The 17,352-nt window shown below is 39.8% G+C and overlaps 1 protein-coding gene across 3 annotated transcripts in view; it reads right to left on the bottom strand.

The window, feature by feature from the left end:
- Positions 1–212: 212 nt before the first annotated feature.
- The window catches only part of gclc (glutamate-cysteine ligase, catalytic subunit), a 61,351-nt gene continuing 44,211 nt past the window's right edge, over positions 213–17,352 (bottom strand). For all 3 annotated transcript variants that reach the window (XM_055636162.1, XM_055636161.1, XM_055636160.1), the window contains 5 exons: positions 14,137–14,241; positions 9,845–9,926; positions 6,468–6,571; positions 4,218–4,338; positions 213–836 (listed from right to left, as the gene is read on the bottom strand). In XM_055636162.1, the coding sequence (XP_055492137.1) occupies positions 628–836; positions 4,218–4,338; positions 6,468–6,571; positions 9,845–9,926; positions 14,137–14,241 (621 nt within the window). In that variant the 3' untranslated portion in view covers positions 213–627. The remainder of the gene's footprint in view (positions 837–4,217; positions 4,339–6,467; positions 6,572–9,844; positions 9,927–14,136; positions 14,242–17,352) is intronic.

Genomic DNA, 17,352 nt, shown 5'->3' with positions numbered 1-17,352 from the left:
TAAATTTATTAATAATAAACTTACAATTCCATATCCTTGATTGGCTTTTTTTCTCTCCAGCAAATATTGACTGCAAGTCCGCCCTTAAAGCAATGCGATCAAACACAACTTATTTAAACTATCCTTTGTCAAAGCCCATCCAATAAACTAATGTGTAAACCACTGTGTACTTTCAATGAATATTTCACACAATATGGACACATGAACATTAAGTTAGATTTCTTTTAGTCAAAACAAAACATTCAATATAAACATCTTACAAGGTTCATTATTTGTTCATACATGATTAAAACTGCTTAATTCAGTATATTTACAATCAAACAAAAAGCAATGGAATTTGTGATAAGAAAATTATATACAAAGTACATTTCTCAATTTGTATCTACAGCAGAATTTGTGCAACAACCCATGTTAGAGTGTTATTAAAATACATTGTTAGTCTAAAAAAAAACTATGTACACATTGCTTCTATATTACCCACTAAATGTAATGCAGAAACCTGCATTGATTTAAACATCAATCAAGATTTAATTTACATGGTTGGCCCGGCTCATTAGTTTACGCACATTCTTGGTCTCTGCACCCTGCAAAATTTGTACGATTAACAAAGTATACAATGCCATGATATTACACAGTGCTGTGCTTGCCATCTGAGTGTTTTGGTTTACTGACTACTTCTCCAATTAGTTTTGGACAGTCATGCAAACCCTTTGCAATTTGGTCACATTTCATAATTAGGTCATAGTTGATTTTGTCAGTTACAACACAGTCTTGCTTGTAGTCGGGATGGTGGGAAACAAAGTTCCGCAGCCAACACGCAGCGGTCATCAGCTCTCCTGCAACATATTGAAAAACAATTACATACACAAACAAAATGGTTCAGCTTTTAAACCCACATAAAAGTATTTATTTTACTCCAATTAACTCATATGCTGTAAAAATGACCCGTGGCAAATTTATATAAGCATTGTTAAAAAAAAGCAGAGAAGCAATTAGGTTATATTCCAGCAACACTTGCTTTTGGTCCACCAAGGCCTACTGGATCTCCCAGTTGCTAACCATTTTAACTCCCCTTCCTATTCCCTTAAATACCTTACTGTCTTGGCCCCTTCCATTTCCAGAGCGAGCAAACTGGAGAAACAGGACCTCGTATTCTGTTGGGCAGCTTAAAACCCAACTGTACAAACATTGAATTCTCCAATTTTAGGAAATCTCCAACTAACACCCCCCTTGGGCTCCCACCTATTTCTCCCCTCCACCTCTTTCCCCAGCTACTTTCCTCCCTCCGGCTTCACAATCTGCAACTCTTCATTCCTGTCACACGTCTTCTGCTTTCATCTCTGGCCTTTGATCCAATCATCTGCCTATCAATTCCCCCCTCCCCCTCACCCGTGTTGATCTATTCCCCTTTCCAGCTTTCTTCTTCTCTCTTCCCCCCCCCCCCCCCCCCATCTCCAGAGATGCTGCCTGACCTATTCAAGCACTCTGTCATTTTGTGTATAAACCAGCATTTGTACAGTGCCCTCCATAATGTTTGGGACAAAGACCCATCATTTATTTATTTGCCTCTGTACTCCACAATTTGAGATTTGTAATAGAAAAAAAAATCACGTGGTTAAAGTGCACATTGTCAGATTTTAATAAAGTTAATTTTCATACATTTTGGTTTCACCGTGTAGAAATTACAGCAGTTTATACTGGTACCCCATTTCAAGGCACCATAATGTTTGTGACACAGCAATGTCATGTAAATGAAAGTAGTCATGTTTAGTATTTTGTTGCATAACCTTTGCATGCAATGACTGCTTGAAGTTTGCGATTCATGGACATCACCAGTTGCACAAGTCTTCTCTGGTGATGCTCTGCCAGGCCTGAATTACAGCCCTCTAACTTATGCTTGTTTTGGGGGCTAGTCCCCTTCAGTTTTCTCTTCAGCATATAAAAGGCTCGCTCAATTGGGTTCAGATCAGGTGATTGACTTGGCCACTCAAGAATTGACCATTTATTAGCTTTGAAATACTCCTTTGTGGCTTTAGCAGTATGTTTGGGATCATTGTCTTGCTATAGAATGAACCGTCGGCCATTGAATTTTGAGGCATTTGTTTGAACTTGAGCAGATAGGATGTGTCTATACACTTCAGAATTCATTATGCTACTACCATCAGCAGTTGTATCATCAATGAAGATAAGTGAGCCAGTACCTACAGCAGCCATACATGCCCAGGCTATAACACCCCCACCACTGTGTTTCATGGATGAGGTGGCATGCTTTGGATCTTGGGCAGTTCCTTCTCACCTCCATACTTTGCTCTTGCCATCACTCTGATATAAGTTAATCTTCGTCTCATCTGTCCACAAGATCTTTTTCCAGAACTGTGATTGCTCTTAAGTACTTCGTGGCAAACTGTAACCTGACCATCCTATTTTTGCGGCTAACCAGTGGTTTGCATCTTGCAGTGTAGCCTTTATTTCTTTTCATGAAGTCTTCTGCGGACAGTGGTCATTGACAAATCCACACTCGACTCCTGAAGAGTGTTTCTGATCTGTCGGACAGGTGTTTGGGGATTTTTCTTTATTATAGAGAGAATTCTTCTGTCATCAGCAGTGGAGATCTTCCAGTCCCTTTGCTATTAGTAAGCTCAACAGTGTTCTTTTTATTCTTAATGATGTTCCAAATAGTTGATTTTGGTAAGCCTAAGGTTTGGCTGATGTCTAACAGTTTTATTCTTGTTCTCACTCTCATTATGGCTTCTTTGACTTTCATTGGCACAACATTGGTCCTCATGTTGATAAACAGCAATAAAAGTTTCCAAAGGTGATGGAAAGACTGGAGGAAAGACTAGGTGCTGAGAGCTCTCTTATACCTGCATTAAGGCCGCAATTTAACACACCTGAGCAATTACAAACACCTGTGAAGCCACGTGTCCCAAACATTATGGTGCCTTGAAATGGGGGGGGGGGGGGCCTATGTTTAAAAACAGCTGTAATTATGTACATGGTGAAACCAAAATGTATAAAAATACCTTTTAATAAAATCTGACAGTGTGCACTTTAACTACATGTGATTTTTTTTTCTATTACAAATCTCAAATTGTGGAGTACAGAGGCAAATAAATAAATGATGGGTCTTTGTCCCAAACATTATGGAGGGCACTGTAGATCCTTGGTTCTATTTTGGTGTGTGGTCCTTCTGATTTATACACTTCACCCATGTATTTCTCCCTTTGTCCTCAATACCTTGGAACATACTGCCATACAACATGCAAAGAGATCTGAAACTGCACAGCTAAACAATTTTGCCTTACTGCCAGGGGTCATAAAGGAGCCCTCCAGCCAAGCTGATAAATGGCTTTTATGGAAACCAATGCAATTCTGGGTGCACCTTTACTGCAATGAACGTGTGAAAAACAGATGAATCACCTTTAGGTGTTGGGAACCCGGCAGCCTCAGTAATTTATACTAAACTGTTCGATTATGCCTCCATAAGCTGGAGTAATTTAGCAGGACAGGCTGCATCTCTGGAGGAAAGGAATAGGCGACGTTGCAAGTAAAGACCCTTCTTCAGACTGAGAATCAGGTGAGAGGGAGACAGAGATATGGAAGGGTGAGGTGTGAAAACGAGAGATCAAATGGGATGAATATCAAAGAAAAACGTAGAATGAATCATTATTAGCAGAGGGGAAGGTGCCAATGAGGCATATAATTAGTAAAATGTAATCAGGAGGTTGGTAAAACTAGTAGGAGAACTAGGATGTGGAGGGATGTAGAGAGAGGGAAAGCAAGGGTTACTTGAAGTTAGAGGAGTCAATGTTCATACCGCTGGGTTGTAAGCTGCCCAAGCAAAATATGAGGTGATGTTCCTCCAATTTGCGTTGGGCCTGACAGTGGAGGAGGCCCAGGATCCAGCATTTTGTGTCTATCTTCAGTGTAAACCAGCATCTGCAGTTCCCTCCTACACATTATGGTCTGCTCTCAGCTGTATCTATCCAAGGTTACTTTAACATTTGCAAAATTATGATGGTATTTAATGCAGTTATAACATTTTATTCACACACCTTATGACATCAAGGCTAATAGAACTTCCAAAGAAGAAAATGTTGTCAATTTATTATCAGGCAAACAAAAACCTTCAGGTAAAAGCAAATGGACCTTTTGGTAGATGCCTCAATTCCGAGTTGATACATCAATTCAAAATAAATATGAGGTTGGAACTTTACCTGAAGCTCTCTTTCTGATCAGCTTGAGGTAGTTTAAAATGCTGCACCGTGTATCAACATCTACTTCCATGTTTTCAAGGTAACTGTTTATGATTGGGATTAAACCCGGAAAAACTCCCTCCTGCAATATGATATAACAAAATCAACAGATGGCAGCAAGAGACTGCATAATTCTGGAGTGGTTTATAATCTTCATTTACACATGGCCTATGTTTATTTGACAGGCAATAATTTTTTTTACACTGCAATACTGTGGTTATTTCCCATACCATATAACCATATAACAATTAGAGCACGGAAAACAGGCCATCTCGGCCCTTCAAGTCCGTGCCGAACATTTATTTTCCCCTAGTCCCATATATCTGCACTCAGACCATAACCCTCCATTCCTTTCCCGTCCATATACCTATCCAATTTATTTTTAAATGATAAAATCGAACCTGCCTCCACCACTTCCACTGGAAGCTCATTCCACACAGCTACCACTCTCTGAATAAGGAAGTTCCCCCTCATGTTACCCCTAAACTTCTGTCCCTTAATTCTGTCCCATAATGTTGTTTACTACACCAGCCTATTGTGAATGCATCTATAGAGCACAATGAGCATTGGACCAATGCATCCCATAAATTAGATATTTTTTCAAAGACTGGAATTATCTAATTAAACTCAAACTCTTCTGCACAAAACAATGCGTCAATAGTCATACAGCACAGAAATAGACCCTTTGGCTCATCCACCCCAACCAGCAGATCCCATCTACGCTAGTCCCTTCCTCTCACATTTGACCCGTAGCCCTCTAAACCTTAGCATTCCATGTATCTGCCCAAGTGTCTTTTAAATGCTGTTATAATACCCACTTCAAGGACCTCCTCCGGCAGCTTGTTCCATATGCCCACTACCCTCTGGTGAAAAAGTTGCCCCTCTCACCTTAAACCCATGTCCTTTGGTTCTTGATTCCCTATCCCTGGTAAAAGACTGCATTCACCCTACTGATTCCCCTTATGATTTTAAACACTTCTATAAGATCATTCCTCTACCTCCTGGAACTCCAAGGAATAAAGTTCCCACCTGCTCAACCTTTCCCTATAGAGACCTCAGTCCTCAAATCCTGGCAATATCCTCAAATGTTTCTGCATCCATTCCAGCTTAATGACATCCTCCTACAGCAGAGTGGCCAAAACTGAATACAGTACTTCAAACGTGGCCTCAACACCTTGTACCACTGTAACATAACATCTTAACTTCTATACCCAATACTCTGTCTGATGATGGGCAATGTAATAAACACCCTCTGTTTTACAACACCCAGGGGTCCTATCATTCACTGTGAAGGTCCAGTTCTGGCTGACTTCCCAAAATGCAACACCTCTCATTTATCTGCATTAAGCTCAAACTATCTTCACTGTCTATAATACCACCTATTTTAGTGTCATCTGCAAACCTACTAATAACACTTTGAACACTCTCATCCAAATCGTTGATATAAACCCAGCAGAACCTATCCAAAAGTGTTGGAGTAACTCAGCAGGTCAGGCAGCATGGTCTGGAGAACATGGATAGGCGATGTTTCGGGTCAGGACTAAGCCCATGATCCTGGGGAGAACGTACAAACTCCGTACAGACAGCACCAGTTGTCTGGATCGAACCTGGGTCTCCGGTGCTGCAAGCACTATAAGGCTCCATTCTTTCCCTATTTCTAGCTGGTTCTCTAACTGCTACAATACTGTATGCTTTGAGCAGAATCATTTGTTTCAAATTTGCATGGAGAGTTTTATCAAATTTCAAACAAGATCCTTCATTCCCAGAAGGACAGGACCGTACAAAATGGGATATTATAAATAGAAACATTACGATCAAGAATTTTATTTGGCTGCACATTAAAAGAAAATTAATGTAATGGTTTAAAGAATTCTTAAAGTTTGTCAACAATTTCAAGCAATAGACTGATTAACAAGGGAAACAAGGCCAATCTGCCATTTGATACATCCTGTTTTAGTATGTTTGGTAAATGTGATTCAACCTCCACATACTGAGAGCAAAAATCAGTCTTGGCTGAATTCATTTCTTACCCGAAAACTAAAGATTATTGAAGAGGGAGCTAGGGCATTTACTAAATTGAGGCAGGTTACCAGAACAAAATTAAACTTGTATAGTTTTGATCGGGTATTTAAAGTTGTATTTATATTACCTTCTGGATGAGAGCATGGCTGTAAATCATGGACAAGTAATACAACCGGTGTTTTCCCATACCTTGCCATTAATGATGGTGTCTACGCTCATTAATGCAAACTCCTCAGAATCCATATCAATGCCATTTTGTGCACAAGCACAGCCATCGACAACTGGGTTTCCAGCTGGAAGAGAGAAACCGGAACTTAAAATAAAGTTTCACCAATTTTACATAGGCTAGTATAGTATTCAAACCCAACTGTATTGTGGATGACATTTTGAAGTGAGCACACAAACACTGCAAGTAAAGAATATTCCACCACACAATTGATTTGCAGTTTGTCGATGACAGAAAGGCTCTGAGTGCTAGGAAGTGAGTTACTTGCACGATACCCAGCCTCTGACCTGTTCTTGTCGCTGCCATCCACACAAGTGCCTGGAGGATGGTAACACAATGATGTGATTGCAATGCCACTGAATGTCAAGCAAAGCTTTGATTCTGCTCAATGATGATCAACAGCCTGAACACTGATTTAACTACAGGAATGGTGAGTAATTGTATTAGACTTGTTGCAAAATTAGGAACGGATTGAATATTAATAGATAATCGGTGATCATCCTATTTCTAAGCATATGATGGAAAGGTGATTGACAAAGCAGCTAAAGATGGTTGTTTCTGTACGACGTGACAAACTCCTACAATGATATTCTGTGATAGTATGATTTGTCAATGACCACAACCATTCTCCTTCATGCAAGGTACAACAGTGTTTTTCCCCTGCTAACTATTCTTATCAGGCAACCTATCAACAACAAAAACTAGAGCAGTCCTGACCTGCCATCTATTTCATTGGAGATCCTCGGACTATCTTCAACCAGACTTTACCTTGCACTAAATATTATTCCCTTTATCCTGTATCTGTACACTGTAGACGGCTTGATTGTAAACATGTATAATCTTTTCACTGACTGGATAGCATGCACCAAAAAAGCTTTACACTCTACCTTGGTACACGTGACAATAATAACTAAACTTTAGTTTTACCAGAGGTCTGATGTCTCGTGATGTGGTGAAACACTACCTTGATATCAAAAGCAGCCACTTGCACCACCAGCTTGAGTCCATGTTTGAATCACGGCTTGAAGAAGTCTGAATTCAAGTTTCCCAGATAAAATCCAACCCGGGAGTCAGTAAGTAGTGATTAAATGCTGCTTGATAACATTGTTGCAACACTTTCCATTACTTCACAGATGATCAAAAGTAATTCGTTAAAAGGTTTTGCCTTGCAATTTGTAAACTATGTGTAAGCATATGCCAACAAAATACTGTATGTGGTATGTACCTTTGTTAGGTTCCTAAAAATGGGCTCAACAAATAGTAATATGTTATTTATGACCCCTTCATGTTCCCCAGTAAAGCCACAAACGACCCCCCCAATGGGGGTCCCGACCCCCAGGTTAAGAACCACTGATTTAGAAACACACGATAAATTAGGCCAAAGTCAACATGGTTTTTTGCAACAGAGATCTTGCGCAACAAACTTGTTGGAATTCCTTTGAGGCAGCAAATAGCAGGATAGACATAGGGGAATCAGCGGATGTTGTTTACTTGGATTTTCAGAAGGCCTTTGATAAGGTGCCACAGGTAGCTACTAAAAAAGGTGAGAACCTATGATATGATACTAACATGGATAGCAGGTTGGCTGGATGGCAGAAGGCAGTGGCAATAAAGGAGGCTTTTTCTGGTTGGCTGCCAGTGTCTAGCAAAGTTCCACAGGGGTCGGTGCTGAGACCACTACTCTTCAATGTGTATATAAATAATTTGGATGAGGGAATTTAAGGCTTTGTGGCCAAGTTTACAGATGATACTAAGATGGGTGGAGGGGCAGGTGGTGTAGAGAAAACAGGGATTATGCAGATGGACTGGTTGGGAGAGTGGGCTGAGAAGTGGCAGATGGAATGCAATATAGCAAAGTGTGGAGTCATACATTTTGTTAGTAGGAATAAAGGCATAGACTATTTTCTAAATGGGGTGAGAATTCAGAAATTGAAGGTCCAAAGGGACTTGAGAGTGCTGGTGCAAGATTCCCAAAAAGTTAATTGGTACATTGAATCAGTAGTAAGGAAGGCAAATGCAATGCTAGCATTTATTTCAAGAGGGCTACAATACAAAAACAGGGATGAAATGCTGAGGCTTTTCAGGTACTGGTCAGACCGCATTTGGAGAAATGAGCCCCAAATCTGAGGAAGGATGTGCTAGCATTGGTGAGGGGTCAGAGGAGGTTCATGAGAATGATCCCAGGAATGATTACGTAAACATATGATGTTTGAAGGCACTGGGCCTGTACTCACTGGAGGATGAGGGGGAACCTTATTGAAACTTACAGAATAGTGAAAAGCCTGGATAGAGCAGATGTGGAGAGGATGCTTCCACTAATGGAAGAGTCTTCGACCAGAGGCCTTAGTCTCAGCATTAAAGGACGTTCCTTTAGGAAGATGAGAAGGAATTTATTTTGTCAGAGGGTGGCGATGCTTGTGGGGATGCTTGCTTGAACTTTTTTTTGATTCACATCTCCTTGAAAACCTGACACGGAAACAGTGTTTTTTTGTTGTTTTTTTTAACATATTCCGGTACAGATTTACCTCATGTTTTCAAAAATCCCCTCATTTGTAAATTAGATTAGCGGAAAAGGGGGGGGGGGGGGGGGGGGGGGGGGAGAAGAGGGGGCCCTTCCTCTCTGCTCCCCCCCTTCCTCTCTGCCCCCTTCCCCTCTCTTCCCCCCCCCCCCCTCCCTCTTTGCTCCTCCCTTGGTCCCCCTTGGTCTAGTTAATAATAAAACATTATTGATTAAACGTGAATTAAATAAAATACCAGAGCAAAAGGAGGCTACAAATTTTTGGTTATTGAATAGAGCTACTACTTGAGGAAAAAAGCTGTTTTTATGTCTGGCTGTGGCAGCTTTGACAGTCCGGAGTCGCCTTCCAGAGGGAAGTGATTCAAAGAGTTTGTGGCCAGGGTGAGAGGGGTCAGAGGTGATCTTGCCCACTTGCTTCCTGGCCCATGCTGAAGTATGACTCCCATCAGTGTAAATTTTGCGAGCCAGTTTAATGCCCATGTTTGTAAACTCTAGTAATATCATGATCACCTCCACAAAGGAATAGCCATGCAGAAGAATCCAGATTGAGTTAAACATATTTAAATTCAACAATTGGAGGGATTTGAAGATGACTCTTGGGTTGTTTCTCTCGATTACTAGTCTGCAAACCTAACTGCTGTTCAACACATATGTCTTGTCATGGTATTAAAAGTGCTATATTATCTAATCATATGAATGGAACAAAAAAGATAAATCAGCTTTTTATTAAAATAACGAAAATTATTTTTAGTATTAAAATCTTGGTACTTGGTGATTTCCAAATATCTTGAAATTACAGTTGGAAGTAGCTTCAATTTTTACCTTTATAGATGTCTTTCTTGAAGTAGAACATTCCTTGACGAACAGCGTCACGCTTTTGAGCCACAATCAAGTTCTCATCCACCTAATCAAGTAGAAGCACGCCTATTAGATTTTAAAACTTTTTCTACATCAGACAAAATTATGATTTTATTAGATTTTGCTAAAGAACGTTGACACATTTATGGCCGATGCCTTCACACCATTGACGATTCCAACCTGCTTAATCCACTCCAGATTGTACCACTGTTTCAGAAATTTAGAATGTGTGCAAAGTCATGTATAGTAGACAATGGGCAGAAAAGCCCGCTTTTAATTTTATAAACTATTAAGGCTAAATTTAGCATTTGAAAAATATTATGAAGGCAAGCTACATACTTTAGAAATACTGGAGGTTTTGCTTAACAGCAAAACTTCTGGTGCATTGAGCAAAAACAGACATTCAGATTATAAATAACAAAATGGAAAGAACAACATGCAAATTGGTTCACCATTTCAAAATACTGGCCTCATATTCCTACCGGGATGCACTGACATTTTCCTCAATGTTTTCTTCCCCGGAATTGGCCAAACATAAATTTAGAAGATCCTTGCTTAAACATTATGCCCGTGAAAAAGTCATGTTTACACCAGGCTAAAAATGTTGCAATTAATGCTGGCTCTGTCTCTCGCCCAATTAATTTTCAGAGGCTCAAATATTAAGTGCTTAAGTGCAAGGATACCGTACCTTGGACGATTCTACAATTCAATTGAAAAGGTGTTATATTAAGATCAATTCAAATTAATCAAACTGGGTACACTTTTTTGAAATAGAAAATCTTAAGCAATGATGTAAAGAAACAGTTATGCAAAATGCGGCAAGATGGCGCCAGGGTAGAGCTGCTGCCTTACAGCGCCAGAGACCCGGGTTCGATCTTGACTTCGATGTTGTCTATACGGAGTTTGTACGTTCTCCCCTTGACCTGCGTGGGGTTTTGCCCCGTTTCCTCCTACACTCCAAAGACGTACAGGTTTGTAGGTTAATTGGCTTCGGTAAAGATTGAAAATTGTCCCTGGTGTGCAGGATAGTGTTCGTGTACAGGGTGAGCTCTGGTCGGCGATGACTCGGTGACCAGAAGGGCCTGGTTCTGTGGTGTATCTCGAAACTAAACTTTAAAAAAAATCTGTTGGAGGAACTCAATGGGCCAGGCAGCACCTGTAGAGGCAGACAGTTGGCTGACATTTTGGATTGAGACACTGCACCATAATCATCAATGCCACTTGTCGTCATTCTACAGGTCACTGTGGGAATAGTAAAACAATGTGAAACAGTCCAGATGAAATTCTTGCTCAGGTGCTGCAATAAAATGACTGTTCAGTTCTGAAGACTTCTTATCCCATTCAAAGGAGAACAGACGTGATGACAAATATAGTCAAAAAGGATAATTTTTTCTTCTCCTCTCATAATCCGGTGTACACTTGAAGACAGCTTTTTGGACAGCGAGAACAAGTGACGCAGTTAACATTTTTGCTCAAAACCTAATCGAGTAACTATTTGCCAGCAGATGGTTATGATGGCTGTTGTAACAAGTTCATATTGACCCTTGTTTTGAAGAACTTCTTTTGGAGTTCTTCCAGTCCTCTTCCAAATATTAGTTATCTACCGATGCTAATTGAAACAGTGCAAAAAGCAGGTCAATATTTGTGCTCTAATCCTATAGCAAGATGTGTGAGAGGTAGCATATTTGTGAAATAATCTCAAACATTGGCCCCACGTTCTAATGAAAACAAGAGGGTTGATCTCCAAAAGTGCTAGCAATCGGCAACTAAGTTGTCTATGATGTAGACACAAGATGGAGCAGTAGACCTGAAAAAAGACAAAAACCAAATAAGTCTGAAGAAGGGCCTCGACACAAAACGTCACCCACTCCTTCTCTCCAGAGATGCTGCCTGTCCTGCTGAGTTACTCCAGCATTGTGTGTTTACCTTCGATTTATACCAGCATTTGCAGTTTCTTCCTACACATAAAGCCAGAGAGTGCCTGCACTTTGCTCAAACTGCATTCAGCAGAACTCCCAGATTCAGCACGCTTGCAAATTAAGTGGTGTCAACTAATATTCTGCAACATGTGCAGGGTGTACGATAGAGAACATATTGATAGGTTGCATCATGCCCTGTTTGGTAACTCAAATGTTTAGGAGCAAAGGAGTTTTAAAAAAAGTGGTGAACACTGCCCAGTCCATGACAGGAACTGCTCTCCTCACCAAAGGGATCTATAGTAGGCGCTGCTTCAAATAGAGAGCCAGCATCAAGGACCCTCACTACCCTGGCTACGCTCTCATTTCACTCACACCATTGGAAAGGTAGTATAGGAATCTGAAAATCGTGACCTTTCCATGTTCAGGAACAGTTTCTTCCCAAGAACCCAAGAACAGTTTCTTCCCAAGAACCCGACAAATACCATCTAAACTACGAACTGTCTTGGTTGCACTAGGGACTTTAGGCTTTTGTTTTGTACTAATATTTGTTTGCATTTATTGATCGTTTTTGCTTGTTTTACTATATTATATATTAAGTACTGTACTAGAGACCTGTTATGCTGTTTGTTGCAAGTACAAATGTAATTGTTCTGTTTTGGTATATATGTCAATTAAACGTTTGAGGGTTTTGACAATATGATAAATAGAAGGAAAGTGCAGGAATCGGGAATCAGTGAGTAGGGAGGATGCTAAACCATCAGCATTTTCACATTTTTGGACAGCGGATTATCAGAGAGTTACTGCATCGAATGGAGCTGATGCCCTGTTTTAAACAGTAAAATTTCTTGTTTACGCAATAAATTGGCTTAAAAGTCCCATGAATCAGCTGATAGAACATCAAGTGTATTCTAATAAATTACACTGCAATGAATAGTAATGAAAGACCACGGAGTTCACTCATAGTCCTTCAGCTTCTGAAAAAAAGTTATGTTATTCTTTCGAGACGGAATGAAACTTTAAATGTGCTCGAGTCGATTTAATTCTATATGCATGAACCACCAAGACCCTAATGGAATTTGATCGTGAGAATTTAGTGTGGAACATTCCTTAACCAGGAACAAATCAGAGAATTACCTAGCCCTTATTTTAAATAAGTGCCTATTAACTGAGGAGTGGTGCACACATATAGAATTTATGATTCCTTAATTATATACACGTTCAATTTGAAAAGTTACTTTCGAGCAACGTGAAAAGTAATTCATCTCAACAAAACAGTTTGGATAATTACATGCACCATTTCACCAGGTTCTCTCCAAAGACTAGCCTGAAATGGACGGCAGCCAAATTTCAAGAAAGACAAAACATTTTTAGTATGTACTTTGTACTTCAAGGCTAGATATTAGTGAATGTAGAAAATGAGCAGTAGCAATTCCCAGCAAAAAAAGCTAATGGGATATTCCCAGTTTCTAATCCTTTAAAATGTATTTGCCTCATTCAAATTCACCACTACCAAAATCCAGAAAGCATATTTTGTGTAAATATGTTAAATGAAATTTGGCAGAAGAGGGGAGTGACTGGGGCTCCATTCCTCGTTGATATCAGCAATAGGCTTCTTTAGTTTAAAAATATTCAGCCGTTCTGGATAAAGATAAAATATTGTGTAATAGTTTCCAGAAAGAAAGTGAAAAAGGAACGGAAAGAGATAACCACAAAATGTTCCGTTAGTGGCAGTGCAAATATAATACTTAATCATGGCTATATTGTAACAAGGTTTAAAAAAATCAATGGAGTTTTCCGAATCTAAAGAATCTGATTTTCATGGTCGGTGATTTTAATCAGCTTTGATTTCCAGATTACATGCAATTAAAATGCATTCACATCATCCTTCGGATTCTAAAAGGAAATTAAATTATCCAGAGAAAAAAAATCAAATGTATGACGCTGAAGAGAATCCACAATTGTGAAATGCTATGATATAGAAACATAGAAAATAGGTGCAGGAGTAGGCCATTCGTCACTTTGAGACAACACCGCCAGTCAATATGATCATGGCTGATCATCCCAAATCAGTTCCCCGTTCCTGTTTTCTCCCCATATCCCCCAATTCCGTTAGCCCAAAGAGCTATATCTAACTCTCTCTTGAATGCAATGTAACTTGGCTGTTAATAAAGCACTCCTAGTTTTTTTGGACTATTTCATGCACTACACCATTGTTATTAGTGGAATTATATTTGACCAGCCTTAATGCAGCTGGTTCAAACAATGAAACACTAAAAAAACAAAACAAATGCAGGACCAGTATTTGTTAAAGATCGACATTTTCTGTCTCGTACTTACTTTGGAGAGTGGGACAAGAAAATCCAATTTGTAGGAAAGGATCACTCGAGTTAGCAGCACCACAAAGACCACGTAAGCAGAATTCTCAAAATCAGTCAATTGAACCTGTGAACAATTCAATTTTTGAGTTAGTGAATGTAAGAGGTTTAAACAGCCATCTTATATATACTAAGTTTACGGTATTAGTTTATCAATATAAATACTGTTTTCATTTTTTAAAGAAATTGTGGCTCCACTAAAGCAGAATGCATATATTTCCAAATTTCAGATATTATTTTGTTGGCTTACAGAACAAAACAGAGGTTGAAGCTCGGCATTTCCAACTTTTGGCATGTTAAATGCAGTCTGCTGTGTGCCTGTGTGCACAGGGTCATGATTCAAAAGAAAAGGTCCTGATCTACTGTTTGCTTGAAGTGGATTGCAATATTCATCCATTATGCAGTGATGGGAAAACTACAGAATGCAGACAATGTGACTATTTCAACTCGTGCAGAATAGACCAAGGCAGAGCTGCATTGATTCTGAAAAACCATGAAATGTTAGTGAAGGAAAAGACTAATTCTGCCATTTGGAGAATCGGCATCAAGTGGCCAATTTGAAAATAAAAGTTCTATTAGGATAAGGTTTAAGGAAAACCTTGCTTAGGATGACGGGAACATGCTACAGCATTGCAACTCAAAAGAAACACATATCGGAAGGAAACGGAGAGAACAAAAACAGCAGCTCAAGGGGAGTAGTTTTAGAATACTTTACAAAAGGTTAGGAAAACACCAGAATTTCCTGACCTTCTGGAAGGGGTAAATGGGATCTCATCGGTACAAGCTGGTTCAAGGTGTAAAGACTGATTACAGGAGTCAGTCAACATTGCAGAGACAGATGCAGCCATCAGTTCCCACTAAATAAAGACAGAGGCTAGCTAATCAGTGGAGCCTTGGATTTTTTCACCCATCAGTTTCACACTAGGGAAAGTTGTTATCTTTAGGCCAGTTCTCAATAGAGAAAAAGCACATGCTTGCTTCCTGCTAGAGACTTGGTTAGTTTTACATATTTGTAGCTTCAAATATTTATATACAGTGCCCTCCATAATGTTTGGGACAAAGACCCATCATTTATTTATTTGCCTCTGTACTTCACATTTTGAATTTTGTAATATAATTTTAAAAAAATCACATGTGGTTAAAGTGCTCATTGTCAGATTTTATTAAAGGGTATTTTTTATACATTTTGGTTTCACCATGTACAAAATTACAGCTGTGCTTATACATAGTCCCCACATTTCAGGGCATCATAATGTTTGGGATACATGGCTTCATATGTATTTGTAATTGCTGAGGTGTGTTTAATTGCCTCCTTAATGCAGGTATAAGAGAGCTCTCAGCACCTAGTCCTTTCTCCAGTCTTTCCATCACCTTTGGAAAATGTTATTGCTGTTTATCAACATGAGGACCAAAGTTGTGCCAATGAAAGTCAAAGAAGCCATTATGAGACTGAGAAACAAGGATAAAACTGTTAGAGACATCAGCCAAACCTTAGGCTTACCAAAACCAACTGTTTGGAACATCATTAAGAATAAAAAGAGCACTGGTGAGCTCTTTATAGCAAAGGGACTGGCAGGTCAAGGAAGACCTCCACAGCTGAAGACGGAAGAATTCTCTATAATAAAGAAACATCCCCAAACACCTGTCCGACAGATCAGAAACACTCTTCAGGAGTCAGGTCCATAATGTTTGGGACCTATCATTTATTTATTTGCCTCTGTACTCCACAATTTGAGATTTGTAATAGAAACAAATCATACGAGGTTAAAGTGTACATTGTCAGATTTTATTAAAGGTCATTTTTATACATTTTGGTTTCACCGTGTAGAAATTACTGCATGTGTTTATACCTAGTAGGCAAATAAATAAATGATGGGTCTTTGTCGCAAACATTATTGAGGGCACTGCATTTGGGTCTACTGTACCAGGAACTCAATTTGCATTGGTGACTCAGTTGTCCATGTGCACACAACTGGCACATAGAGTGACAGTGTGGAAACAGGCCCTTCGGCCAAACTTCCCCAACATGTCCCAACTACATTAGTCCCACTTGCCTGCGTTTCGCCCATATTCCTCTAAACCCGTCCTATCCATGTACCTAACTGTTTCTTGAACGGTGCGATAGTCCTTGCCTTAACACCTTCCCTGGCAGCTCGTTCCATACACCCACCAACCTGCGTGAAGAAGTTACCCCTCAGATTCCTACTAAACCTTTTCCCCTTCACCTTCAACCTATGTCCTCTGGTCCTCGATTCCCCTATTCCGGGCAAGAGACTCTGTGCTTCTAACCGATCTATTCCCGTCATGATTTTATATACACTTCTATAAGATGATCCCTCATCCTCCTGCGCTCCAAGGAATAGAGTCCCAGCCTACTCAACCTTTCCCTATAGCTCAGACTCTCGAGTCCTGGCAACAACCTTGTAAATCTTCTCTGTATCCATCCCAGCTTAACAACATCTTTCCTATAACATGGTGCCAAGAACTGAACACAATACTCTAAATGTGGCCTCACCAACGTCTTATACAACTGCGACACAACCTCCCAACATCTATACTCAATACTCTTTTAACTGATGAGGGCCAATGTATCAAAAGCTTTTTTGGCCACCCTATCTACCTGCAAGGAACTATGTACCTGCATTCCTAGATCCCTCTGCTCTACAATACTCCCCATTTATTGTGTGGGTCCTGCCCATGTTCGACTTCCCATAGTGTAACACCTCACATTTCTCTGTATTAAATTCCATCAACCATTCCTCAGCCCACCTGGCCAACCGATCCGGCTGCAATTTTTCACAACCATCTTCACTATCTGCAAGACCACCCACTTTTGTACCATCTGCAAACTTGGCACATGTTTAACAGCTGGAGATGAACCTACATAATAAAGTAAGCTTTCCTTGGTCACACGGCCAATGACCTTGCAGGATTTTAACATTGTTTGGCTGCATTAATCAAGATTTGTCACACAGTCCAACAACCCATGAAAGCGATGTAAAAAACGTTTAAAAAAAAAAATTAGCTGATATTAATCCAATAGTCAAGATGGACACGGTGTAGAGATGAGCTCCACTGAGATCAGGAACTTATTTATGTCAATACTGATGCCTCATATCTAATCTAAGTACCCAAATTGTTCAATATCTAATCCTAGTATTGTAGAAAATCCCATACA

Source organism: Leucoraja erinacea, chromosome 5, assembly GCF_028641065.1.
Source record: "Leucoraja erinacea ecotype New England chromosome 5, Leri_hhj_1, whole genome shotgun sequence".
Taxonomy (NCBI): Eukaryota; Metazoa; Chordata; class Chondrichthyes; order Rajiformes; family Rajidae; genus Leucoraja; species Leucoraja erinaceus.
Note: the sequence above shows the minus strand (reverse complement) of the source record. Positions and strands in the feature narration are given on the sequence as shown.